This window comes from Marmota marmota, unplaced genomic scaffold (assembly GCF_001458135.2).
Source record: "Marmota marmota marmota unplaced genomic scaffold, marMar, whole genome shotgun sequence".
Lineage (NCBI taxonomy): Eukaryota > Metazoa > Chordata > Mammalia > Rodentia > Sciuridae > Marmota > Marmota marmota.
Window position 1 is genome coordinate 16673969 of NW_026000019.1, and position 27673 is coordinate 16701641.

A 27673-nucleotide genomic window follows, 5' to 3' on the forward strand; every position below is an offset into this window, starting at 1 on the left:
CATGTTTAGTAAACTTTCTAGATTCTCTTCTTTATGATTTTCTTTATTTGAATTAGAAGTCTTTTGTCATATGTGAGTATTTCCTGTAATGTTAACTCATTCCCATTATCTGGTAAGCAGGCTATATATTTCTCCATGTTGGGAGAAAAGTTTGTACATCTATATTATGCTTCTCTCATAATTAAAATGAAAACAAACATTTAGTATTTTTTTTGGCTTCACTGAATTTTCCATATAGGAAATTTTTAGTCAGATATAGGCATATCTTGTGAAATATGGTAATCCTACCCTTGTCATAGTTGCAATAGGTAATGATGTTTCTGGAATACTGTGCAAGTTATTTGTTTAATAGGTTTTTGAGTTTTTATTATGTGCCAAGTATTTAGTCCAAATTTTAGGCTCTTGTGCTGTGCCAAGACTAGTGTTACTTTGATTTTTTTTTTTTTTTTGGTATCTTTCTTTTTTTTTTTTTTATTTGACAGTAATGAATGTGAGATGAGAAATAGTTGATAACCAAAACGGTAGAAACTGATGGATGTAGGGTGTTTTTGTTTGTTGAAAAGTAGGGTAGGGTAGGTTAATAGAATAGTCATCTTCAGTTTATAAAGCTGAGGTAAATTTATAATAATTAGGATATAGAACAAAAAATGTACTTTAGGAATGATCTTTATAAATCACCTTTGTAATTTCTGTTTTTTAATATTTATTTTTTAGTTGTAGTTGGACACAATACCTTTATATTATTTATTTATCTATCTATCTATCTATCTATCTATCTATCTATCTATATGTGGTGCTGAGGATCGAACCCAGGGTCTTGCCTGTGCGAGGCAAGTGCTCTATCAGTGAGCCACAACTCCAACCCTCACCTTTGTAGTTTCTTAAGTCATTTTTTTGATAAAAATATTGTATATTTATGTTAGAAACTAAAGGATATTTATAAAGAAAACATTTTTTATATTTATATAACTCACAAATACTCTTTTTCATTGGCAAATACTCTTTTGACATTGTGGTGAATGTCTTTTTCAATTTCTTTAAAATGTACATATATAAAAATTGTTTAAACAAATGTCAGATGATATTGTAGCCACTGTATCGTAGGTCATTACTGCAGTGGTATATTGGTAGGGTGATTTTTTTTTTTTTTTTCCTCATGTAAGTTTGATATTTTTCTGTAATTTGTTTGAACAGTATTTAGACAGGAATTTGATATAAGAAAGGGGAAAATTTCTGTAATCGCATATTTTTCCAGAAATAACTACTAATAGGTTATTTTTATATCATATATTGAAAAATGATTTTTATTGTCAGTATATAGGATTCATTAAATTGATATTTACAAATTTCATTTAGTTGACTTCCTAATGTTTTGATTGCTTTCATTTTAGTTGAGTCTTTACAGATAGCCCTTCATTGAACACCTTTCTACCTATATATTTTCTTACAATAAGTTCTTTTAAAAAAAAATTGTTCTAATTGTTATACATGGTGGTAGAATGCATTTTTGACACATCTTTTATAAATGGAGTATAACTTCTCATTCTTCTGGTTGTACATGATGTAGAATTATACCGGTAGTGTAATCATATATGCACACAGACTAATAATGTCTGATTCATAAAATAAATTCTTAAAAGTAAAATCCCTATGCTAAAAGGGATGCAATACCTTACCAGTTTTCCTGTAACTTTCTCTCTAATAAAGTTATGCTGATTACATTTCCTGCAAAAATACATAAAATGATCATATCTCTGTGTCTCCTTCTGTATGACAGAATTTTCTTTGTGTTTCTCTCTGACTAAAAGCTAATATATAGACTTGGATTTTGTTGTTGTTACTAGTGAAGGTAATGGTTTTCTCATGTGACTTTTTGTATTTTTTTTTCTTTTCATTTTTATTTGAATGCACTCTTAGTATATTAAGGATATAAGCACTCCAGTAACTAACATGTAAGCTTTGCTTGCTTAAACTACACCATAGACATTTGATTTTCTAATATTATTTTATACAATGTAAATTTTATAAACTTAAAATTTAGTACCTTTAAAAGTTAACATATAATAAACTTGGAATTTGAGTTTATTTTCACATAACTTGTATATTATTCATGCAGTAGATGCTCTGTATATCTTATTCATGATGTAAAAATAAAAGCTGAAATGAATTGTTAAGATAATTTATGTTGAATTAGGAATATAAGACTGTCATTTTGTGACCAGTTTTAATTTTTTCAGTTTTTAAATGGATTTAATTAAGCTTATTTTATTTTTTCCCTGCTAATAGCTACAAGTGTATTCATCAGAGTTTGGAGGACAATAATAGATGTCCCAAGTGTAACTATGTTGTGGACAATGTTGACCATCTCTATCCTAATTTCTTGGGTGAGTCTTTGGAATTATTTTTACTTTATAAAAGGATGATTTGTTTTCCCAAAAGTATGTGCTGGCACTAATTTGTGCAGAAAACCTAGCTCAGAGGTAAGCAAGTTTCTACCACCCACCAAGGTACTTTCTTCTTTTTTGGCTTAGCTTCAATATGTTGTTAGTAAATATCACATTTAAGTTTCAAAAAGAAAAAGAAAAAAATGAGCCAGGTACGGTGGCACATGCCTGTAATCCCAGCAGCTTCGGAGTCTGAGATAGGAGGATTGTTGAGTTCAAAGCTACCCTCAGCAATTTATTGAGGCCCTAAGCAACTCAGACCCTGTCTCTAAATAAAATAAAAAAAAAGGGCTGGGGACATGGTTCAGTAGTTCAGTTCCTTTGAGTTCAATCCCTGGTACCAAAAAAAGAAGAAGAACAAAAAAACAAAAAATTAATGCTGCCTTAACAATCTTTTGTAGATGGCTGGAGAGGATGTGAGGCTTAAGGAGAATGCTAAAGGTCCAGAACAACTTTATGTCTCTCTATGCAATATTACACATTCCTCTGCTTCTCCTGCTGGGTTAGCAGTGAGAAGTAACAGGAAATGGTTCACAAAGAAGGGAAACCCATGTTTGGAGAAGTTGTATATGAGAATTTCTAAATAAGGGAAGAGAATGTGTGAACTGGGAAGGCAGTTGAAAAGTCAGAGCTGGGGAAAGAAGACAGACACAGTATTTTTACACAGAAGTGGTAAAAACTGGAGAAGAAAATCGAATTATATCATGTACATGTATGAATATGGCATAATGAATTACACTGTTATACATAATGTACTAATTAAAAATCTGCAGAGACATGCCATCCATAAGAGTAAATAGTAAATGCTTAGAAATAGTATATAATTAGAAGCTGATGGGAACAATGAAAAAAAAAAACAAAACACCTCTTCATGTCAGATTGCCTAAGATATTGTGGGATAACTTTAGTTTGAGTATTTGGAGAGTGAATAGGAAGCCAGATAAATTGTCAGATTAAAGTAGGCATATCAAATATTGATATGTATCTCAAAAGGTTAAGTCTTCATTCTAAAGAGTATTACACTCAGAGTTAGGTGTTGTGACTACTTGTGTATTCCGATCAGCCAGAAAATCTCCACCTTCTATTTTCATTCTCTTGTCTGTCTCTTCTTCCCTCCAGGGCACAGTCTTTATGCTCCTCTCCGCTCCTATCTATCTATCTCCCTGGGTCCTGAGACCTCTCTTTTTTCTCCTAAGTGTTGTTCAGGTTGGGGCATTAACACTCAATACTCTACATAACTGAAGTACATCAGCCTGCTACATATCATATTCAACTTCAATGTGAAGTTATGGGCCCATCCTCAATATGAATAAGAATGTAAAAACTATTAGAACACAACAGAAAAGACTAATGCTAAATTAATATGCCAAGGAAATAGGTAAATTATTCATGAAGGTGACTAATCATAAGTAGGATGGGCCACCTCTAATGAAAGAATAAAGAAGTACAATGAGATGACAATGTCTGGGGGCTCCAGGATAGACTCTGGATCACTGGTTTTCAGGGAAACCAGCCATGGAGTTATAAGGCTGGAACCTTTAGCCCCCTCCATCCCTAGGGAGGGGAGAATGCTGAAGGTTGAGATGATCACCAATGGCCAATTATTTGATTAAATATGGCAACTTAGTGAAGCCCATGTAAAAACCAGGGTTCAGAGAGCTGTGAGTTGCTGCACATATGGAGGTGCTGGGAGGGTAGCATGCCTAAAAGCTCCCTGCCCTTTCCTCCACCTATCTCATACTCTATGTATTGATACATATGGTTCTTTATTTGTATCTTTTGTAATCAATCGGCAAAATTTAAAAAAATACAGATTGCATACTCATTTAGATGGTTACTATCAAAAAAAGAAAGAAAGAAAAGGAAATAGAAAAGGAAAGAAAGATAAACAAGCATTGACAAGGATGTGGAAGAAATCTGGACCCTTGTGTACTGCAGGTGAGGACATAAAATATTGTATCCCCTGGAAAACAGTATGGTCGTTCCTCAGAAATTTAAAAACAAATTTTCCATGTGCTTCAGCAATTCTATTTTTGAGTGGATATCCAAAAAAATTGAAAGCAGGGGCCAGAAGAGATATTTGTATACCTGTGTTCCCAGCAGTGTTATTCCCAAGAGCCAAGAGGTGGAAGCATACACATTGTCTGTGGGGGTTGCAGGATGAATGAATAAATGAAATATAGAATAAACATACAATGGGATATTATTCAGCTTTAAAAAGGAAGGAAATTCTGACACACAATGCTACAACACTTTCAACTTATGCTCAGCTGTCCTTACCTTAATATACTCTTTCAGTCATCTTCTCTTCCAAGACTTATTTTGCAGCTGCTCCCTACCTCCCCCACCCTGTGTGTGTGTGTGTGTGTGTGTGTGTGTGTGCGTGCACAGACACACACATTTGGTTGTCTTTCTATCTTCTCTGTTTGTCTCTCACTGTCTCTTTCTCTACCTTTCTCTGTCTTTTTATATAGAATTTATAAATTAAGTTTTATTACTTTACTAATGAATGGTCCTCTTACTCATTGATGTAGAAGACACCATGCATTCAAAGTTTAAGATCCATGTTTAGAAACAAAATAGATGGAACCTGTCTCCTTACTACTATCAGGCACTATCCTAAGTGCTGTGGACTTAAATTCATTTAATTTCTGTTGCAGTCTTTTGAAATAGGTACTGCTTTTACCATCTTCATTCCCTAAGTGAGCAAACTGAGAAGGCAGAGATAATGGGTAACATGGGTAAACTTTTATGGGTAGTAGGTTGTGGAATTGGGATTTGGCCCTAAGCAGTCTGGTTCAAGAGTCAGTTGTTTTTTTTTTTTTTCTCTACTGTCTTGGCCTCTGAAAAGACAGTTGCTGGAGTGGAAGCTTTGGCAGTAAATACGCATTTTTCTCCTACCATGGATATTCTAGGGCTCCATAAAGTTAAAATTAACAAGTGTATAGACAGTAGTGCAAGTTTAGATCTCAATTTTGCAAACTAAGTTTTGAAACGAGGTTTCAAGTAAATGCCTATTTGGATTTAGAAATATAAAAGTGTTAAAAGAGACATGTGAAAAGGTTATGTCAGTAAGGTTTAATTTATTCACTCAACAAACAGTGGGTGCCTACTATGTGCCAACCACTGTACATTGTTTAATATCTTAGAGGTTGATTCATTAAATGCTTTAATTTGTAGATTAAAGAAACTAGCTGTTTTTTTTTTTTTCTACTTTTCCCCAGACAAGAAAACATTGATTTTTTTTTTTTAAAAATAAAATTCCAAAGTTACAGAATGGAACTGATTGTGTTGCTATTCTTGTTTGTCAGTTATGGCACAGTTTCCAAATGATTTTCCCTTTCAATGTGTGGCTGACATTTTAAAATTTGCATGCTTAGCCCATCATATATATCTTGAATTTTAAGTAAGTTTTTTTAAAAATTGTATTAAAAAATATTTCTGTATTTACTTACTTACTTACTTATGATATCAGGGATTGAACCCGGGGGTTCTCTACCACTGGGCTACATCCCAGTCCTATTTATTTATTTATTTGGGCTACATCCTAGTCCCTATTTATTTATTTGAGACAGATTCTAAGTTACTGAGGCTGACCTTGAATTTGTGGTCCTTCTAACTCTGAGTCAATGGGATTGTAGGTGTGTGCCCCCATGTCTGGCTTTTGTTCAATTTTAAAGTACAAAAATTAAAAAATTCTTCATTGTGAAATAATTTCAGTAAAATGTACTGAAAAATTTTTTTTTTAAGTTTATTACCCAGGAATTATTTCTGGTCATTATAGGATTTTTTTAAAATATTTTTTTTAGTTGTAAGTGGACACAATACCATTATTTATTTATATATTTTACATGATGCTGAGGATTAAACTCAGTGCTTTACACATGCTAGGTGAGCGCTGTACCATGAGCTACAACTTCTGCCCCAGGAATGGTTTTTAAAGAAGAAAATATGATTTTTTTTTTTTTTTTTTTTTTTTTTTAGGTAGCTACATGAAAAGTCTGTTCTAGTAATAGAAATTTTAGTTTTGGTAAATATAAAATTTTTATCTATTTATTATGTTTTCTTTTTAGCTTTTATCTGCTAGAACCATTTTTAAAATTTTTTGGCCTTTAAAAACTCTTATAAGTGTTATAATAAATCAAATTCAGTGCTATGTGAAAGTTCTTATTAAAATGTAATGACATGGAAAATGTTAGTTCTTTAAAAGCCATATTTTTTTAACTGTTTATATTTGTAATTCAAACATTACACTCTTGTTTACTTATTCCTGTTTATTCCGTTGCCTTATTTCAAGTTCTGTTTTTGTCTTCTCTATATCATAATGACAGTTTTGGGAAGTACATACATTTCAGGCTCTTTAGAGTCAGACTTATATATGCTCACATTTCTACTCTTAATTCCTAACTTTTATTAATCCTTCATATAATGACTCTCTGTATTAGGGTTCTCTAGAAGAACAGAATCCACAGGAAGTATAATTATAAAAAGGGGACTTTTTAGGTTAGCTTTTGTGACCAGAAGCTGGATAGTCCGCAGTGGCTGTCTGTAGGCTGGAGAGCTAGAAGAACCCGTAGCTGCACAGTCCAAGAGGCTGAAGCCCCAGAACAAGAGGGATCAGTGGTGCTACCCAAGTCTTGAGACGAAAAGCTTCCTGAGGGTCACTGTGAAAGTCCTCTCTGGAAGAGTGAAGAAGCAATAGTTTGATATCCTCAGAGGACTGCAGCAGCAAACAAGAACCTGTTCAAGAAGCATTGAGCTTGCATCTGCTGCTGCTTCCTGTTCTTCCAGCTTTTATTCCATCTAAGCCATCATCTTATTGGATGCTGCTACCCATGCTTAGGGAGGGTCTCCATATCAGTTGGCTATGCCACGTGCCAGTCATTCCTAGACACACCCTCACTGACATATCCATAAGCCTCTTAATCCTTGGCATCTCTTAATTCAATCAAGTTGACAATTCAAATCAACTATTACAGACTCCATGTTTCAACTATATCTATTTTAACTCATCTCTAGCTGACTTTGCTTTTCTGTGTCTTTCTCATACACATGCTTTTAAAATTTATTTTCCCATTCTTTTTCTGCTTTGTGAATTTCTCTGTCTTTATGTGGCCCAACTCTTTCACCTTTATGCGAATCCTGCATATTAACATTTTGATTGATACAATTTGTGTACTTTATAAATCTATTTTCAGTGATAGTATTGATTATCACATTATGTTGCAACTACTGAATCATATCTGTCTTACTATTTTGAGTTCCTTGAGATCTTGGATTGTTTTATTTATCTTCTAATATGGTTTTGATATTTTTTAAAAAAATATTTATATCTGCATTGTGGCACAGTGGAAATTATTAGATGGTTGAGCTTGGATCCCAACTCCGATTTTATATTGTCACTGTGAGTGCTTTATGCTTTCTGTCCTCATATTCCCTCATTTCTAAATAGAATAATGTGTAAGATAATGTCTATAAAGTGAGGTACTTGACATGATAGTGCTAGTTTCCTGTTAATCTTTTTTTTGTATTAGTATGTGTTGACTAGAAAAAACACTCAGAAAAAAAATGCAAGTAAAAGTGACTTAAACATTATGGAAAATGTACTGATTGATGGGCAAAGAATTTCTAGAACTTGTTAATCCAGTAGTGTGTTGATAAGTTCGTTCTTCCATCCCCAGCATGTGCCCTGGGCCTTTGGCTAGGCACCCTCAAGTATGAAAAATGGCTCAAAGCAATTTCATATGCCTTCCCCTTATAGGGGAGAAATTTGTTTGTTTGTTCGTTTTTTTCTGTCCTCTTTTTGAAAGGCAGCGTACCTCTCATTGGTTAAAACTGGGTTGTATACTTGACCCCATGTCATTGTTGGGAGGATATGAATGTCTAGATTGGCCTTTCTTAGTCAAGAACCATACTGTGGGGCTGGAATTGTGGCTTAGCGGTAGAGTGCTCTTCTAGCATGCGCAAGGCCCTGGGTTCGATCCTCAGCACCACATAAAAATAAAATAAAGGTATTGTGCCCAACTATAACTAAAATAAAAAATATTGAAAAAAAAAAAAAGAAAAAAAGAACCATACTGTGGGCTTGGAGAGGGATCTAGGCTCTCTGAAAGTTATGTTACAGTTTGCCATTTAGAAAATAATCTTTTTACCAAGAAAAAGGATAACATGCATTTGGGATAGGTAAATGACAGTGTCTTCTGTGGTATTTTTTTGAAAATTTACAACAAAAACAAAACCTTTTAGTGTTTATACCTTCTTGTAAATACTCAGATACCCATTCCAGTCACATGTGGAACATGAGACACACAGTGTTGAATTCTCTTTTCACAAGTGTCATTAATGAGAAATTTCATATTCTGAAGAATTTTTTTCTGTGGTAATAAAAGTTGTAATGGTAACAGGTGTGGGAAGATTGTACTTTGAAATAAAACGAAAAGGTAATAACACTTTCTTTTTAGCATGTTTTTAAGTTTGAACTTTGTAAAGTTAAAGTAGAATCCATCTGTGTTAGACAGCTTTTCTGTTGCTCTGACCAAAATACCTGACAAGAACAACTTATAGGAGGGAATATTTATTTTGGCTCATGATTTCAGAGATTTAGTTCATGTTCATTGCTCTGGGCCCAAGGTAACGGAATTATGATGGAATAGTGTGGTGGAGGAGCACTGCACCATTCATGGCTGGCCAGGAAACAGAGAGAGAGGGAAGGGGTGAAGTGGCCATAGGGAAGATGCACCCTTCCAGGGCAGGTTTCCAGTGACCCACCTCTTTTCAGCCTTGCCCAACCTGCCTATAATTACCACCCAGTTAATCCATTTAAACTAGGATGAACTGTAGGGTTAGAGCTCTCTATCCATTCATTTCACCCCTGAATATTCCTACATTAACACAGGAGCTCTTGGGGGATACCTCATATTCAAACCATCAAAGCAGAACTATTAGAAGATGTACCCCCTAAAAGTACAAATTATGTGAATATTTTGTTTGTTTTTAGTGAATGAACTCATTCTCAAACAGAAGCAAAGATTTGAGGAAAAGAGGTTCAAATTGGACCACTCAGTGAGTAGCACCGTATGTTTCAACTCTTATTACTATTTTTAATAAATTCCATTGTATTGTTTTTATTTAATATTAATAGATGTTAAAGTTTAGTATATAACTGATTTTTCTTAAATAAAAATCATGTAAGATTGTTCTATTTAAATAACTTTCTTGACTATATTAATACTTGGCTAGAGTTTTGAAAGTTCTGATGGGATCACACTGAGGCAGAGTTGGCTTGTAATGTGTGACATTTGAAGGAGTATATGGCAAAGTAGAAATAATGGGCAGATATTTGAAAAAACTGTTGAAAAGATTCTCAGTTCAAAGGATTAGCCCCAAATTACTGAAGTCAAGTGAGCTTAAATTAACACCTTACCAAGTACAAAGTTTGATAATGTTGGTAGACAAATAATTAAAATTGTGTTACTTATTTTGAAAAGAAATTACACTTTCAGAGATTCTGATTTAACATTTGTCTTTAATGTGCCTTTTGTATGTGTTATCAAAATTTATTTAAGGGCGAAAAGTTTTTAAATTATAACTAAAAGGCAGTGGTAAGCCACTAGTTAGAAGGAGTAGGTTGGAACATTATTTTAGTATATTTTTGGTATCTGTGTAATAGGATAGAGGAAATAGCAGGTAAACATTTGTTTTAGGTCCTCTAAAGTAATCTTGTCAAGAAACTATTGTGTTTCTTCTTTTCATTTTTAGAATGGTCACAGATGGCAAATATTTCAAGATTTGCTGGGAACTGATCAAGATAACCTTGATTTGGCTAATGTCAATCTCATGTTGGAGTTACTAGTGCAGAAGAAGAAACAACTAGAAGCAGTAAGTGGAAGCAAAGTTTAAAAAACAATAATTTGATTTTAAATGATGATCCGTTTTTGCAATGAAAAGATCTGTAAATTTAGGTCAAGTTTTATTTTTATTGGTCTAAAAACATCTGCAAAGTTATTCTGACAGACTTTTCAAGTTAAACAAAAAATTCCTTTTAACCTATCTGAAATGGTCAGTTTGTATTAACAAAAGCTGAATGTTAAAGACCATGAAAAAGTAAAGTTTTATTTTAAGAGGAAACAGTTATATTGATTATTTTCTTCCAGTGACTGTCTTCCTTGTCATATCCTTTCATACTTGAGATTTAGAGCAGAAAATAGAAATTATTTTTATCTCTATAAAATAATTTCAGCAGTTCTCTGGTAGCAGCAACAGTCTCTGGATTAATTAAGAACATTTATAGAGTTGTGTATATCTAAATATACCTTATTTCATGTAATTGAATGAAAATAAAGGTAGAATTTTGTTTATATAAATAGGTATAAAAAATTGTAAATGGGTTGTATAAAATGGGATGTATTAGGAATTGAATATGATATAATAAAGGCAGTGCACACCTTAACATAAACAAATACCCTGACTGAGCTGAAGAGTAAGGGGTGTATAACTTTAGAAAGGGTGTCTGAGTAGCTTACATGTACAGAAAACATGAGCTGATCAGCTAGATTGAGATTAGAACTTTGTCTTCTCTCGAAAACTACAAGCAAATGAGATTTTCCAATATTGTTGGGAGTCTTTCTTTCATTTATTGTATAAAATATAAACAAAGAAGGTCTTTTAAACTTCATTTTAAATTCTGCAGCTATATACTGATTAATTTAGCTTGGATTTGGATCATCCTGAATAGGATGGGAATGTTTTGGTAGGGAAAAGTGTTGAGGTTGAATCAGTGAGAATGGGTATCCAAATATTCCTTTCATATTTGATATTTCATATCAAATATGAAAGGCATATTCCTTGTCAGGAGTATTTTGTGAGCTATAAAGCAGTTGAATGCAAAGTAAAAGATTTACAGATATGATAAAACTGTGTACTAAGCAGCAGTTAGGACAAGAGCTAACCCTTATTTATGTTGTAGGGAGAGATCCTGCATTTGGGGACATCAGGTACTTAATATATTAAAGGTATATCACATTTGCATCTGTTATCATTTTTCTTCTGCTTGAAGGAAATCCTTTATTATTTGTTTAGTGCAAGTCCTCTGGTGGTGAATTAATACTTCACTATATTTAAGTCTTTGACCATTGTGTTTGAAAGGTGCTTCTGTATAAATGTAGAATTCTAGGTTGACTTTTCAAAAGATGTTACTTCAATGTCTTCTGCCTTGCATTGTTTCAGATGAGCAGGCTACTTTTATTCTTATCTATGGTCTTCTGAAGGACACATGCTTCTTCCAGTTTATTCTTTTTATGGCTTTAAGTGTTTGATTATGCTGCACCTTGATATAGGGGACTCCCATCCTGTTTCTAGTTATTGGGTTCTTTGAACTTCTTGAATATATAGGTTTATAGTTTCCTTCAGATTTAGAGATATTTCAACCAATATTCAAATATTTTTCTCCTCTTCCAGTTGGAAACTTAATTGTTTATTAGTTTGAAGTTGTTTCACAGACATTAATGAACAATTCTGTTTATTTTGTTATATATTTTTCATCTGTATAGTTCATTTTGGATAGTTTCTCTTGTTATTTTCAAATTTAGTAATCTTTTTGATCTTCTCTGTCTCTCCTTAACAAGCTTATTGTTTTATCTAACTGATAGAACATGCTTACTTAAAATGATGCTTTAATCTTTGTCTTCTCTTGTCCGTATCAATATCTGCTTAGGTTGAAGTTTCTGTCTTCATATTTTGAGATACATTTACCTGTCTCTTTGCATGTATATTAATTTACTTATTGGATGCCAGGAAACATTAATTTCATCTTGTTCTATACTGGATATTTTTGAGCTGTGTTCTGACATACAGTTGGGTTATTTGGAAATAATTTTCATCTCTTGAAACTTGTTTTTAAGTGGGACCAGAGTAGTTCTTTTGTCTAAACTAATTTTGCCCGACTGCTGAGAAAACCTTTTTGGGTGTTCTTTCTGATTTCTGTCGTGTTTCTAGATTTTTTTTCATTCAGACTGCTGGGAGCCTATGATATTTCTGGTCCTTTGAGAGTTGTTGTTTCATATAGTTGAACTGATGATTTGACAATGGTAGGAATGTAAATCTTAGTTCCTCTTCTACCATTTTAGCCAAGAGTGGGAGCTCATTTATTTGCTTTTAGTTCTTTAAAATTGATTGTGATTTTTAGGATATGGCCTGTTTTGTTCAAATGTGATACTTGCATTTGAAAATATTGTCCTTGGAGTGGTATTATAAATAGTTAGAATTGGTTAATGTTATTCAAATCTTTTTTTCTCTTACTTTATCAACTATTGATAGAGGTATGCTTTATTTTGATTATCTACTTTTTAATTATGTGTGTTTTTTTTTGTTTCATGTATTCTGAAGCTCTGTTATTAGGTTTACATAATTTAGGATTCTTATTTCTCCTGATAAATTATTTGCTTTATTATTATGAAATGTATAATTTTATTGCTAGAAATGATCCTAATTGTGATGTCTACTTTGTCTGATATTGATAGAACAATAGCATGTTACTTATAATTGTTATATTTTTTATCTTTCACTTTCTTTCTGTCATTGTCCTTTTAAAGTGTGTGTCTTAACAGTATATATGGTTTATTTCTGTTCTTTTTTAAACACAATGAGCTCATTTAGTGCAAATGCAATTTATGTTCATTTGAAGTGTGTGTGTGTGTGTGTGTGTGTGTGTGTGTGTGTGGTGCTGGGGAGGGAACCCAGGACTTGCATATATTAGATAAGTATTCTACAACTGAGCTACACCCCCAGCCTCTAATATAATTATCGATATGGTTGAGTTTGAGTCTACTGCATGGTGTTTATTTTCCATTCCTTCCGTCTATTCTCTATTCTGTTTTTCACATTTTGCCTTTTATAGAAATAATTGAAGTTTTATTTTTGTATTTTAGTATGCCATTCTATCTTTTCCATTTTTTGCATAGTTTTTTATTGTATTTTTGATGGTTCCTGTAAAGATTACACATGTCTTTTTCTTTTCACAATCTCGAGTTTATAATATCACTTCAAGGACAGTATTTATAGTCAACCTTGAATCTTTTTATGCCACTTTAAAGGAAAACATAAAACTTTAAAATAATTTATTGCCAAACTGCTTTTTGAGGTTAAAATTATGTTATAAACTCTGCTAAATATTGTTATTTTAGCCTTAAACAGTATTTTGAAGATGTGATTTAAAAAACTTTGAATGTACTCTTTCTTTTTTTTTTCCCCCCCTTAGATCTGGGCTTTCATCTGGCTCATTTTTCCTTTATCTGTGTAACTTTCTTTACTCTTTATTGTATAGTTGCTTTTTTACTAAAGATAATACACCCCTTTTCTTTATTGCTGCTTTTAAGATTCTCTTTTTGACATTGGTTTTCAGCTGTGTGACTATGATATTCCTAGGTTTCATTTTCTTTATGTTATTCTGGTTGTGTATCATGGAATAGAAATATCTACTGTTTGAATATTGACAACCATTTTGTTCAGCACTATGTTTTCTTTTTTCTCTTGATTTTTTAGCAATATATTATTATAAAATTTCATTAATCGCATATTCCTGATGCTCTGTTCTTATGTTTTTACTTATATAAAGTAATAAAATAAATAAATATACAACAAAATAAATTAATTATATGTACATTTAGATTTATTCTGTGGATCAGATTAAATGATACATATTGAACTTTGAGTTCTTTATTCCTTTCCTTTGTTGTGTCCAGTCTGCTTCTAATCTCATGCAGTATTTTCTGTGTCTTTCCCTCCTACCTCTGCCCTTCTTTCTGGAACCCCGGGAGAGACCCTGCAAGTACTTTACTACTGGGCCACACCCCCAGTCTTAGTGTTTTTTCCTTAAAAATCAGACATATTTTTCGTTTAATTTTTTCATTTCTAATAGTTACATTTCTTTCATTTCTTTTCTATAATTCTGTATCCTTTGCTCATTTTGTCCACTTTCCCTCTCAACTTTTTACCAACTTATAGGAATATTTTAATGTCCTTTGTTGCTTATTTAGCATCTGGGTTATCTGAATTTACTTATAACCTTTTTATCCTTTGATTTTTCTACTACTTTTCATGTCTCGTAATTTTTTAAAAATTCTGTCCTATATGTTCTACATTCATGAGTGGTATAGAGACTAAAGAAGTTAACATATATTTTTCCTGAACAGTCTTATTTTTCTTTATCAGGGAGAAAGGATGAGAGACTGATTTTGGGGGGGAGGGTCTAAATCAGGACTTATACCTAAGTTGGGGCTCAATTGCTGCTTGAATTACTTTCATTTTAGTGGCTTCTGATAATAATATATTTTTTGAGTTCATATACTTTTTGTTGAAACTGTAGGAACAACTTTTATCTTTTAATCTGAAATAGATCTATTCCTATTTTTTTAATATCTATTTTTTTGTTTATTTTATTTTTATGTGGTGCTGAGGATTGAACCCAGTGGCTCATACATGCCATGCAAGCTCTGTACCACTGAACTACAACCCCAGCCCTGTTCCTATTTTAACATGAGTTTTGTATTATGAAAGTGTTATCTGTGATAGTAGTTCTTCCAAATTTTAGTTTTCATTCTATGAACTCTTGTGACTTTTTACAAATATTCTTCTCATGCTTTGAAGCACATGTATTCTTAGATTGTTTTGAGTTTTATTTTAGTCAACTTTTTCACTCCTGTGACTAAAAGACCTAACAAAAACAATTTTAGAGGAGGAAAAAATTTATTTGGGGGCTCATCATTTCAGAGGTCTCAGTCCATAGATGGCTGGCTGCTTTCCTCAGGGCTCAAGGTGAGGCAGAACTTTGTGATAGAAGAGTATGGCATTGTGATAGAAGAGTAAGGAGATAGAGACTCCATTTACCAGATAAATATATACCCAAAGGCACATCCCCAATGACTGCTCCTTTAGCCACTCCCTCCCTGCCTTCAGTTACCACTCAGTTAACTCCATCAGGGGATTGATTCACTGCTTAAGGCTGTCCTAACCCAATCATTTCTCCTCTAAACCCTGCATTGTCTCACACTTGAGCTTTTTGGGGACACCTCACATCCAAACCATAACAGATATATTTATGTTCTTTATATTTAATTTTTAATCAGGTTTTCATATCTTCTTTCTACTTAAAAAATTTATTTTAAAATCAGTTTATAACAAAAAACCCTATCTAGTACAGAGAAAATTATGTTAGTTTACTAATGTGATTACGGATTTTTCAGTTTTCCTTCCATTATTGGATCTCTTAGTTTTATATCCTCCACTGTACTGAACACATAGAATTGGGAAACCCTTCACTTGTAAGAAGATTCAGTACCTAGTCTTTATTTAGAGCTGTTCACTTTACCAAACAGCAGAGGCTTTTATGCCCCAGGACCATTCAGCAAGGTAAACTTCTGGTTAAGTAAAAGCCTTTTTTTCCTCCTATCATGTAAAGAACAAGTGAGAACTATTAAGAGAAGTAGAGTTATGCCTGGTAAGCAGATCATTTGTATGAAAGAGAAATGGAAGGTTGAATATTTGTGAATGAATTTCCTGAAGCCTTCTGTGCCATATATACTATGGATCTGTAACCCAGTGTGTAGGCTGCTGTTGACTTTGCAACTGGAATATTCTTTAAATTTTTTGTTTTGAGTTAGATTTAAGGAAAATAATTTGCTGATATAAAGAAAAATTGAATAATTGTTTTGTCATATATAAGATATGACAAAATGACTCTTAGTTTGAGAAAGGTTACCTGTTCATTTTTATTGATAGGGAATCTGAAGTCAAGCAGCAGGGAACCCACTCTTAAAATTAGGTAGTATTTGGGTTGAAATCCCAGAATCCTTGACTTATCACATCTGGAACATTCTTTCTTCTTTTTCTTTCTCTCCCCTTGGCTTATTACTTCCACTTCCTTCCCTTACTCTTAAAATAAGTCATAAACACGTCTAATTTATAATGTCAAATGTTATTAATAAATAAGTTTTATAGCAAAAATTAGCATTCCCTAGTTTTTTATCATTCTGTATCAGCTGCCTAGATAAAACCTTTTCAGTTTTTTATTTTACTTTTATATTTCTATTTATTTTTAAACTCAACATGAAAATTGTACATATTTATGGATTTCCATGTGTTTTGATATGTGCATATCTTGTGTAATGTTCAGATCACAGAGTAAACCTCTATTTTCTAATAGACTTATTTCTTTGTGACAAAAACATTAAAAATTCTCTTTTTTTGTTTTTTTGCTTTTTTGAATAATGTGTAGTGTATTATCATTATCTATAGTAATTCTACTTTGCAAAAATAACACTCCTGTATTATTCTATTTGGAAAGTCTTATGCAAGTAGAAACATTTCTTCCCTAAACATGCTAGATGTTCTGTTGAGAAGGTACTGTAGAGTTCCCAGTGCTTGGGAGGATGTACTCTGTAAATAAAAGCATAAGGACCAAATTATTCATTCATAATAAATATAAAAAGATCATCTTCATGTTACCATGTTTTAAAAATTTATTTAATTGTAAAACATTAATTCAGTTGTGTTTTTCTAATTTTAATATTCTATTGTGATTATAAGTTTTTGTTTTTATCTCTCCTTGTTTGCCTCAACTTAAAATTTTCATTGGTCTGTTTCATTGCTTATGCTTTTAAGTGCAAAGATCCCCACCCTCTCCCCAGAAGAATAGATAAATTTGGGGAATGAGTGTGAAGTGCTTGTGATTTTTTTTTCTTTTTTAAGTATGTATTACATATTAGTGATTCTTCAGATTTTAATGGGCTTATTTTTATCATCTGGACCCTTATTAAACAGATTCCTGGGATCTTTTCTAGAGTAAGAGAATCAGAATTTCTAAAATCTGACCCTGACTCTATTTTAACAAATGCCCCAGATGATTCTGTTTCATGATCAGATAAATGGAAGTTTTAATGGAAAATGTGAATATTTATTTTTTATGTTTTGATATATAGTAAATGTCAAGGCTTACAATTATCACTTCTAGTTTCATCTTTGTTTCAGTTACTAATTAGGAGTAACATGGTTTCTATCATAAATGGTAGGTGTGCATTTATGTGTTCGTGCACACCCACCATTTATGATAGAAACCATGTTTCCAAATGTTTGGTTTTGGCTAACATGTTCTACAAAAATATATTAATTCTCACACCCACTGAGTAGATAATGGTAAATTTGGCTTTTGAAAAGTATGAATTTCTTTGTATTATGCTGACCCTTGCAAAAGGAAATTTTTATGGGAAGATTGATTTTTATGTCAAGAAATTGTTAGTTCCTCTATGAGTTTTGTCTTGATATTTGACTGTGGAAGAGAAGCCATTGCCCAGAAATATATTCTTCAACATGTAGAACACATGTTTCTTAAAATTAACATCAGTTATTTTCATGGAAAATTGCTTGCTTTTTGAAATGTCAGCCAAGAAGTGGGAAAACCGTTTAGCTAGAAGCAGTAGACTAATTGAAATGAGTGTGTAAAGTTGCTCAATGTTGGTTATACTGTGGTGTTAGTGATAACTCTGAATTCAAAGTGATATTTTTAAAAGAACAATTACAATTTTTTGTTGTAGGAATCACATGCAGCTCAGCTACAGATTCTTATGGAATTCCTCAAGGTTGCAAGAAGAAATAAAAGAGAGGTATATTATTTTGTGTTTTACATAATATTTTATGTACTATTGTTGACTTTTCTTTAGAAAAATATTTCATTCTAATGAAATATTTAAATACTTAAAAACATTGACTTTCAGGACATTTTCTTAGGCTTTGTTTTACTGTAAAAATTTGATTTTTTTAATCCTTTTTTGGAGATGTGCTTTAAGTTTTCGGAAAGATTTACACTAATGATTAACCTTAAAGCTATAAAAAGAGAGGATAGAATTATCAAATGACAGCTGAGGTTGTGGCCCACTGGTGGAGCGCTTGCCTGCCATGTGTGAGACACTGGGTTCGATCCTCAGCACCACATAAAATTAAAAAAAAAAATAAAATAAAGGTATTAAAAAAGAATTATCAAATTATAGACTACCCTTTATCATGGAAAGAAAATTTAGGGAAATGTAATTAAAGCCTTCAGGGTTAACAGTTTTTCTTACAGAAAAAAAAAAAATGCTTGTGGGGAAAATAAGTAAAACATAGCCGCATATTTAGAACTTGGAAAGTCTAAGTCATGCAAAGTAGCTAAAAAAGCTTTATATTAACTGTTTTAAAACCAGTGTTCTTTTTTAACATAACATTTCTCAAATCATTTTCACAAATGTATAAAATATGGAAAAGTCAAACAGAATTTGCATAGCATACAATAGTTACTCTGATATCTTGTGTATTTCTTTAAAGTCTTAAACTATCTCAAATCTCTGATATTTTTACTTTAAAAGTTGTTATATTTGGGCACTTTTTACTCTTTAAAATAAAGCATAACTATTATGTTCTGTGTTCTTGACTATCTTCTTTTTGAAAATAAAAAACTAGGTTTTTATTTGATGAAATATTCTAAGTGTACATTGCCAGAACTTACTGTTCCTTCTTTTGGTTATTCTTTGTGTCCTATTCTTAACTTTTTCTGAGTTGATTCAGATTATATTTGTCTGGATTTTGCTAGTGATGATAGCTAAATACTCAATGTGATTTGAGACTGTATTTGTCTTACCCTTAACTTTTGCTAAGTCAACAATTATGATTGTAATGTCTGTTTATGGAAGCATCTTCATTGTATTTTTAAGATTTTTGAGTCTGTGTGTTCCCCCACCCCTTCCTTTGGGTGGGAGAGGGGATGATGTCTAGTCATTCATTTGTTTAAATGTTTGTAGCATAGTACTTCTTAAACTACAGTATACATGAAAATCACTCAAGGATGTGTTAAAATGCAAGTTCTCATTAAGGGGGTCGTTTTGAAGCCTGACAATCTGCATTTCTAACAAGCTCCATGATTTTGAAATTCATAATCCTTGGACTACACTTTGGCAAAGCTAAAAATTTTTAAATATATGGTAATGAAAGTAATCCAACATGTGTATGCTCAACATTTTTTGCTATAGAAAATTCTTTAAAAAATAAGTTTTTTATATTTTATGCATACCTCTTTTAAACAGAATGTGAAATAGGGTTGCAGTTATTTTGTATTTTTCTTTTTTGTTTGTTTTAGACTTTGGACTCATTTTCCCTTCCACACTTGAAACTCATTGGTTTATTCCGTAGTTACACGAGGGTGTGAATATCCAAGAAAGGAGGATCTTTGGAGGCTATCTTAAAATCTGTGTATCATAACATTTAATGTTTAAATGTATTGAGATTATCATCTTTTTGTCTTCCTTCAGGTTTAATTGAACAAAAGGACTTTGGGTCTCACATAAAAACCAGTTTGAACAATTGCTTTGTATTTCATTTGATTTAATTACGAAACAGACTTTTGGGCATTTGGGGTACTACTTTTTTGAATAGAATATTTTGATAAGTCTTAGTTACTTTTTGGTTTTGTTTAGAATTTAAATGAATTAAACTTTTACATGAAATAAAACACAGAAAAGTGCATAAATTAATTTAAAATAGAGTGACCATCTGTGTAATTGCTGTCCTGATTAAGCAGAATATTGCTGGGACTCCTAAAATTGCTTACCTTGTACCATTTTCAGACTATGACCTTCTTTCTTATCTACTAGGTGACCAATATCCTGATATTTACAGCAGTCTATTGCCTTTCTTTAGTATTTTGCTGCTTAAGTATTTATATGTCTCTCTATATTTGAGCTTTGTATAAATGTTTTTGTGCAGTATGTAATCTTTTTTTTCTTCTTTGACTCAGTGTTAAAGTTCATCCATAGTATTGTTTATGACTATAGTTGATTTTGTTGCAGAGTGTTTCTTTAAATGGATATGGCCTGTTTTCATAAAATAGATGTTTATGAACATTTGGGTTGTTTCGGTTTTAGGTTGTTCATAAACAATGGTACTTAATAATAACAATGTGTATCCAGGTATATATTAGCATACATATATGTACGGGATATATTTTAAAATGGAATCAATGAGTCATAGGGTATGCATATCTTCAAATTTAATAATGCAACAGTGTTTTCCTAAGCAGGTTGTATTAGTTGTTCCTCCTACAAACAGTGCATGAGGGTTTCTGTTGTGCTGTATTTTTGATAGAAGTTGGTATCAGTAGACATTTTCCAGTTTAGTTGACCTTGGGGGGTATGCATTGCTGTCCCTGGGGTTATAATTTACATTTCCTTGACTAAGGAGGTTGAGCACCTATTTATTAGCCAGATGGAGTTTTTAAAAAATAGTCTGTGTCAAAAGTACTACTTATTTAAGACATTTTGTAGTTTTTCTGTTTTGATTTTTATTTACTAGCTTGATGTTTATATATTCTAGACATAAAATCTTAATCAGACTTATCTGTCACAAATATCTTTTCTTCTAATTGGGCTGCTTTTTTCACTGTCTTACATTTATTAACAAATTTCCAACATGGTCATTTTATCTTTCCTGTTAGAGTGTCTTTTGTAAAGATTCCTTCACCTGTGTTCATGAAGATATTTTCTGATATTGTCTTTCACTTGAAGCTTTTTTTCTTCTTTTACATTTAGATCTATACTCTGCTTAGAGATTTATTTTTGTGTATGATATCATGTATAGGGATTTTTTCATTTGGACACTCAGCTGTCCAAAGCATTCTTTTTTATTAAGAAGTTCATCATTTTAACTGTTGCTTTGACATTTCACCTATGTTATACATCCTGTGATCATATATGCGTGTGAGTTTCTAGGATGTCTTTTCTGTTTCACTGTTTTTGTCTATCCATTGACATACCACATTTTATTGATTACTAGAATTTTAAATTACTTTCTTTTTTCTTCAGGAAACGAGGCTATTCATGGCTCTTTGTATTTGTATATTAATTTTAGAATCAACTAATATATTTCTATGGTAAACGTGCTATGATTTTATTGAGATTATTTTGTAGATAAATTTGGGAGAATGTATCTTTACAATAATTGTGTCTTCTAATCCATGAACATGGTATTTCTATTTATATTTAGGTCTTTAAAAATATCTTAAAGTTTTGATATTTTTTAGGGTATCAGTCTTGCATATCTCTATTTTAGATTTAGTCATTTTTGATGCTATTATAAATGATGTCTGTGTCTTTAATTTTAGTTTCTTATTGCTGCTGGTATGTAGAAATACAGTTGATTTTTACATACAGTTTTTTAAAATACTCAGCATCCTTGTTAAACTTTCATTAATTCTAGTTTATTTGTAGATTCTTTTATGTTTTCTGTGTACACATCATAATCTGCAAATAATAAGAGTTTAGTGTCTTTCTTTATGATCCTTATATCTTTCATTTATTTTTCTTGTCTTACTCTGCTGGCTAGGACATCCGGTACAATGATGAATAGAAGTGGTGATAGCTGGGCATCCTAGTCTTGATGCTGATCTCAAAGTGAAAGCATTCGACGTGTCTCCATTAGGTATGATGTTTTCTGTAGGTTTTTTGTAGGTACTTTTTAATCATTCAAAGAAATAAATTTCTATTCCCAATTTGCTAAGAGGATTTTCTTTGCTTTAATTATGAGTGTAGTTGAGTACACTCCAAAATTTTTGGGCATCTGAGGCAATCATTTGATTTTTCTTTTTTCATTCTATTAATGTAGATAATTATATTGATTTAATATTAGAAAGTCAATCTAATTTTGCACCTAAAGCGACAGCCATTTCAATTAACCCAGGGGTATCCTTTCTTAGAATGTTTATAATTCTAGGAAACCCCATCAGGACAATTGAATGAGCTTCTTTGCATCCTTTTGTGGAAACCAAACTTGTTCATTATGCATATGTTCTTCTACACAGTTTGGATTGTTAATACTTTGTTAGGATTTTTCCATCTATGTTCGTAAAGGAGTTTGTGGAATTTTTTTTTTCTTACGCTGATCTTGTGCAGTTTTTCTATAAAGATTATGTTAGCTTTGTGAGATGATTTGGAAGTTATGCCCTCTTTTGCTGTTTCTTGGAAGAATTTGTGTAGTCTAGTATCAGTGTCTTTGTTGAATTTAAAGATCTTGCTGGAGAAGTCATACACCTATGATTTGTTTGCAGGAACTTTATAATTATGGATTCATGTAGATGAAAGTGTATATGGTTTTTAGGTTTTTATATTGTATATTACTTTTGATATGTAATACTTACTTTGAGTTGTCTGCTTTATCATAATTTAAAACATATTGGCATGAGATTGTCTTTATAGTCTTAGGTTTTTAGGTCCCCAGGATTTTTAGTGATGCCCTTTCATTCCTGATACTATGTTCCTTTTTTTTTTTTTTTTTTCTTGACCAGTTCTTGCCAGGGATGGATCAATTTTGTGAATTTTATTGACGAGCCAATTTTTGACTTTATCCTCTCTCTCATGTTGGTTTCCCATTTTTTAAATTTATGATTCTTATTATTACTATCTTTCTACTTGGTTTAGTTTTATTTCCTTGTTCCTTTCTAATTCTTCAAATTGGATGCACATATCATTCTTCTCATGTAGACGTTTATGGCCATAGTTTCTTTTTTAAAAATTTTTTATTCTTTTTAATTATACATGACAGTAGAATCTACTTTGATATATCAAACATACATGGGGTAATCTTCCCATTCTTGTGGTTGTACATGATGTGGATTTACACTGGTTGTGTATTGATATATGAACATAGGAAAGTTGTGTCCAATTCATTCTACTGTCTTTTCTATTCCCAACTTCCCTTTATTTTCCTTTATCTAATCCAGTGTCCTTCTGTTCCCCCAGTCCCCTGCTTATTGTGAGTTATCATGTGTATATCCGAGAGAAATTCATCCTTTGACTTTGGTATTGGCTTAATTCACTTATCATGATAATCTCCAGTTTCATCCATTTATGAGCAAATGCCATAATTTCATTCTTCTTTATGGCTGAATAATATTCCATTGTGTGTATGTACCACATTTTCTTTATCCATAGATCTGTTGAAGGGCATCTAGGTTGGTTCCATAGTTTAGCTACTGTGAATTGAGCTGCTATAAACATTGATGTGGCCATGTCACTGTTAGTATGCTGATTTTAAGTTCTTTGGGTTTATGCTGAGGAATGTGATAACTGGGTCAAATGGTGGTTTCATTCCAAGTTTTCTGAGGAGTCTCCATACTGCTTTTCATAGTGGTTGTACCAATTTGTAGTCCCACCAGCAATGTGTGAGTGAACCTTTTCCCCACATTCAGCCAACATTTATTGTTACTTGTATTCTTGGAAATTTTATGGCCATAATTTCTTTTCTTTTTAATTTAGTTACATCTAATGATTTTGGTACACTATTTTGTTTGTTGTTGTTTATTCCAAAAGAGTTTCTAATTTTCATTACAGTTTTTTCTTGGGCCTGTGGATTAGAAATAAACAACTTATAACTTTAACATGAGGATTATCTTATTTTTTCTTATAGATTTCTTTTTCAAATATATAATAAAAATACCTTTTTATTCCTTTTTATGTATCTACCATACCAGATGTTAATTGGTTAGATTTTGAAATATTTGTGTTTAAAAGAATATGTTTTCTGCAGTTGCATGGTACAGTGTAAAGTTGCTCTGTGGAGAAAATGTTCTGCTTGCTTACTGATTTTTAAGTGTTCTTATTATATTAGTTACTAAATCATTATATTTGAGGTGAGTTTTGGACTATTTTTTTAAATCCATTGTGAGTCTCTGTCTTTAATTGTGTATTTAGGTCATTTAGTTAATATAAATGCTATAGCTTAAGGTTGCCATTTTATTATTGTTTTGTTTCTTTCCTCCTTGTCGCTGTCTCTCCTTCTATCACTCATTCCCCTTTTCTTTCCTTGTGGATTTTTGATCTCTTTTTCAGAATTCTAATTTGAATCATCTCTTAATGTTTTTGAGTGCATTACTTTGTATAGTTTTTCAGCGGTTGCACTAGTTTTACATCATACCTTTGTAATTTATCACAGAGTGCTGGTGTTAACATCCATTTACATTTGCTTTTAAGTAAACCACCTTATAACTTGTCCCCTCTATTTATTTATTTATTTCTGTTCTTGCTTATTCTGTTTTCTTCTGATCTTTAAGAGAAAATTTATCTGGGAGGGTTGAAGGAAGTCTTGAAATCAAGTCTGCCATTAGATTATTAAGGGCATGTGTGGTTGAGGATGGTGGTATGGGACAGTAAGGGTTTTGGCTTCCTGAAGTGTGTACTTCCTCAGCTTCATTTTTGGTTGTAATTTTTTTTAGAATTAATACACATAAAATTTTGCTATTCCTTACCAGCTTTTTCCCCTTAAAGTGTAATAATGTATTCTTTTGTTCATTTGGAATAATTACATATAATTTATTCCAAATTATATTGCCTTCTAAAAACCAAAATTCAGGTAATAAGTTTAATGCTGAAACATATCTTTATCAAATTAGTAGTGAAGGTCAAATCAATGAGTACCAAAGATACCTACCTGCACCAAAGGCGATATCAATAATAGAGGAATTTAAAAATTTTGAATTCTTCACATTTTCATCTTTTAAAAAATATGTATTTAGTTGTAGATGGACACAATATCTTTATTTATTTTTTATGTGGTGCCAAGGATTGAACCCAGTGTCTATCACATGTGCCAGGCAAGCGCTGTACCACTGTTAATATAAATTACCCCAGCCCCATATTTTCATTTTAATAAGCATTTCTGAAGCTCTTTTGCACTTTGTTTAAATGTTTCTATAAATTTTCTTTTGGCTTTTGACATTGTTAAGAGTGCTTGCTATTGATGCTTTAAGACCATCCTCTGAAGTAGCATTGTCTTAGTTCTTTGTCTTATATATTATAGTTTCAGTAACTCCAAACTCCATGATGTTGTTAAGACAAATTAGAGTCATGTCCAATTTGTGGTTCATTTTCATTTAGATAATAATAGTTTGGCTTCATGGGCTTTTCTTATTGTTGCTCCAGTATTCTTGTACTTTTATTCATTCTTTTATTCTAGGTTCTGATTCTCTAGTTACGATGTTTGCAGAGTGAATATAGCCATTAATTCTTTTCTCCACCTCTTTTGAATTATTTGTCTTTTGTCTTTCTTCTGTTTACTAGTACTAAATTGTTTTGATTTGATACTCTAATAATTTTGAGAATCTCATCTTGAAGTGAAATATATGTAAAGTTCAATAAATACTTTTTAAGCAGTTTTCATTCTTTCTCACTTCTTTTTCTTTTCATTACTTTTTTTAAAAATATTTTTTAGTTGTCATTGGATACAATATCTTTATTTTATTTATTTATTTATTTTTATGTGATGCTGAGGATTGAACCCAGGGCCTTGCATGTGCTAGGCAAGCGCTCTACTTCTGAGCCACAATCCCAGCCTTCACTACTTCTTAGCTGACAAATTTTCAGACTCACAGATAAGTTATATCATTTTGGTTTACTGATGAATATATTATATATAATATTTATGATGGATACATATTATTATATAATGTGTTCATCAGGACAGCACTCATACCTTAGTTGTTTCATTTTAAATAAATCTCATGAAATTGTTGTTTTTTAAAAATAAAAATTGCTTGAGCCAGGTGCAATGCTGCATGCCTGTAATTCCAGTGGCTCAGGAGGGTGGGGCAGGTGGATTTTGAATTTAAAGCCAGCTTCAGCAACTTATTGAAACCCTGTCTCTTAAAAATAAAATAAAAGAAAGACTGTGGCTCAGTGGTTAAGTGCCCCTGGGTTCAATTCCTGGTATCCGAAAGAAAGAAAGAAAAAGTTCAAATATTGGCAGTTTCATATAGCTCACCTTCTTTATATTGGTCTTTATATGTGATAGCAGCAGTATTATACACAGAAGTTTTGGGGCACTAGGAAGATGGGATGTTATCTCAGAGAAAAGGAAATTAGAGTTAAATATTTGTGATTTCAGGTGACACTAGAATTTTTTTTTCTGGCATTTCAAGGCTAGAAGTTATTTTAAATATTAATTTGATCTCAGTCGTGCATTATATATAAGCTATGTTTGCTGTCATGGTGACATTACATTGACCTACATCCTTTCTTTTAGACATATTTTTTAACACAGTCATACTAAAGATCCCTCAGAAGAAAGCATTTGTTTAAATAAAATTTTAGAAGTAGAACATTTCAAAGTAATTAAATGAAAATATTAAGAAGACAACCATGAGTGTGCTTTGCAGAATTAGAGTTTGGAAGCACTGGGATTGTAAATGGTCATGAGCCAAAAACCTTTAATGATGATAGGGTAAAACAGATAGTTATGGTTGACTAAAATGAGTAGAGAGTGATTTAGCTACCTAATATGAGCTAGACAAGAGTAGTGTCTTATGTTAGGATGGAAAACTAATCACAGGAAATGACAGTGAAAAAAGTAGAAGTCCTATGACCAGTGCACATTAAGAATTTCTCAGTTGATCACTTTATTTGAAAGAATTCTAGGACAGTTATCTTCAAGGAAGAAGAATGTTTTAGTTAAGGTAGTAGTATTATGTGACAAATTTTAAGGTGGAGGAAAGTTTATTAAAGTAGATGGATGAGTAAAAGCATTGGGCAGTGCTAATCACTTTTTTTTTTTTTTTAACCCCGGATTTCTCTAATAATATACTGTCTTTTCCTTGGGTTTCGTGGCTTCCATTTGCTTTCTTGCCCTTCCAGTTCATAACGCTTCCTCCTTTGCTAATCTCTTTAACATTGATTGATGTTCCTTACTACCCAGACTCTTCTCTTATCCTTTCTGATTATATGGATTGATTTTGGGCAATTTTACTCACTTTTTTTGTACTTTGTTATTTCCCTTGCTCATAGCTTTTGAACCCTCACATATGTAATTATTCTGTCTTTTCCCACTGTTTTCCACTTGGACAAATTCTATTAGTCCTTTAAGGTTAAGTCTTTGATTTAATTTTAATTTCAGATCTAATTTAAGTTATCTAGTTATTCACCCTCCAACCTCCATTCTACTGCTGTTTTCAGTGCTTAGGAAAGTACCTAAAATTGGTAAATATTTAAATTAACGTTGTCAGTTAGATTACCAGTTGTGCCTGTATTGTTACAGAAAAGAACATGTTAATGCTAATAAATTTTTTAAAAACCTGTTAACCCTTAGCAGTCAATAAAGAAATAACAAAGAGCTGTTTTCAAGAGGTACTATAGCATAGTTGCTAACAGCTTGAATTTTGGAGCGAGATG

General features: G+C 32.0%; 1 protein-coding gene across 8 annotated transcripts in view; it reads left to right on the top strand.

Annotated features, from left to right (window-relative positions):
* The window catches only part of Cop1 (COP1 E3 ubiquitin ligase), a 165054-nt gene that overhangs the window by 25259 nt on the left and 112122 nt on the right, over positions 1-27673 (top strand). For 3 of the 8 annotated variants that reach the window (XM_015491783.2, XM_015491781.2, XM_048809992.1), the window contains exons 3-6: positions 2287-2384; positions 9442-9518; positions 10203-10322; positions 18029-18097. In XM_015491783.2, the coding sequence (XP_015347269.1) occupies positions 2287-2384; positions 9442-9518; positions 10203-10322; positions 18029-18097 (364 nt within the window). The remainder of the gene's footprint in view (positions 1-2286; positions 2385-9441; positions 9519-10202; positions 10323-18028; positions 18098-27673) is intronic. The other 5 variants (XM_015491786.2, XM_015491784.2, XM_015491782.2 and 2 more) reach the window with 4 other exon arrangements.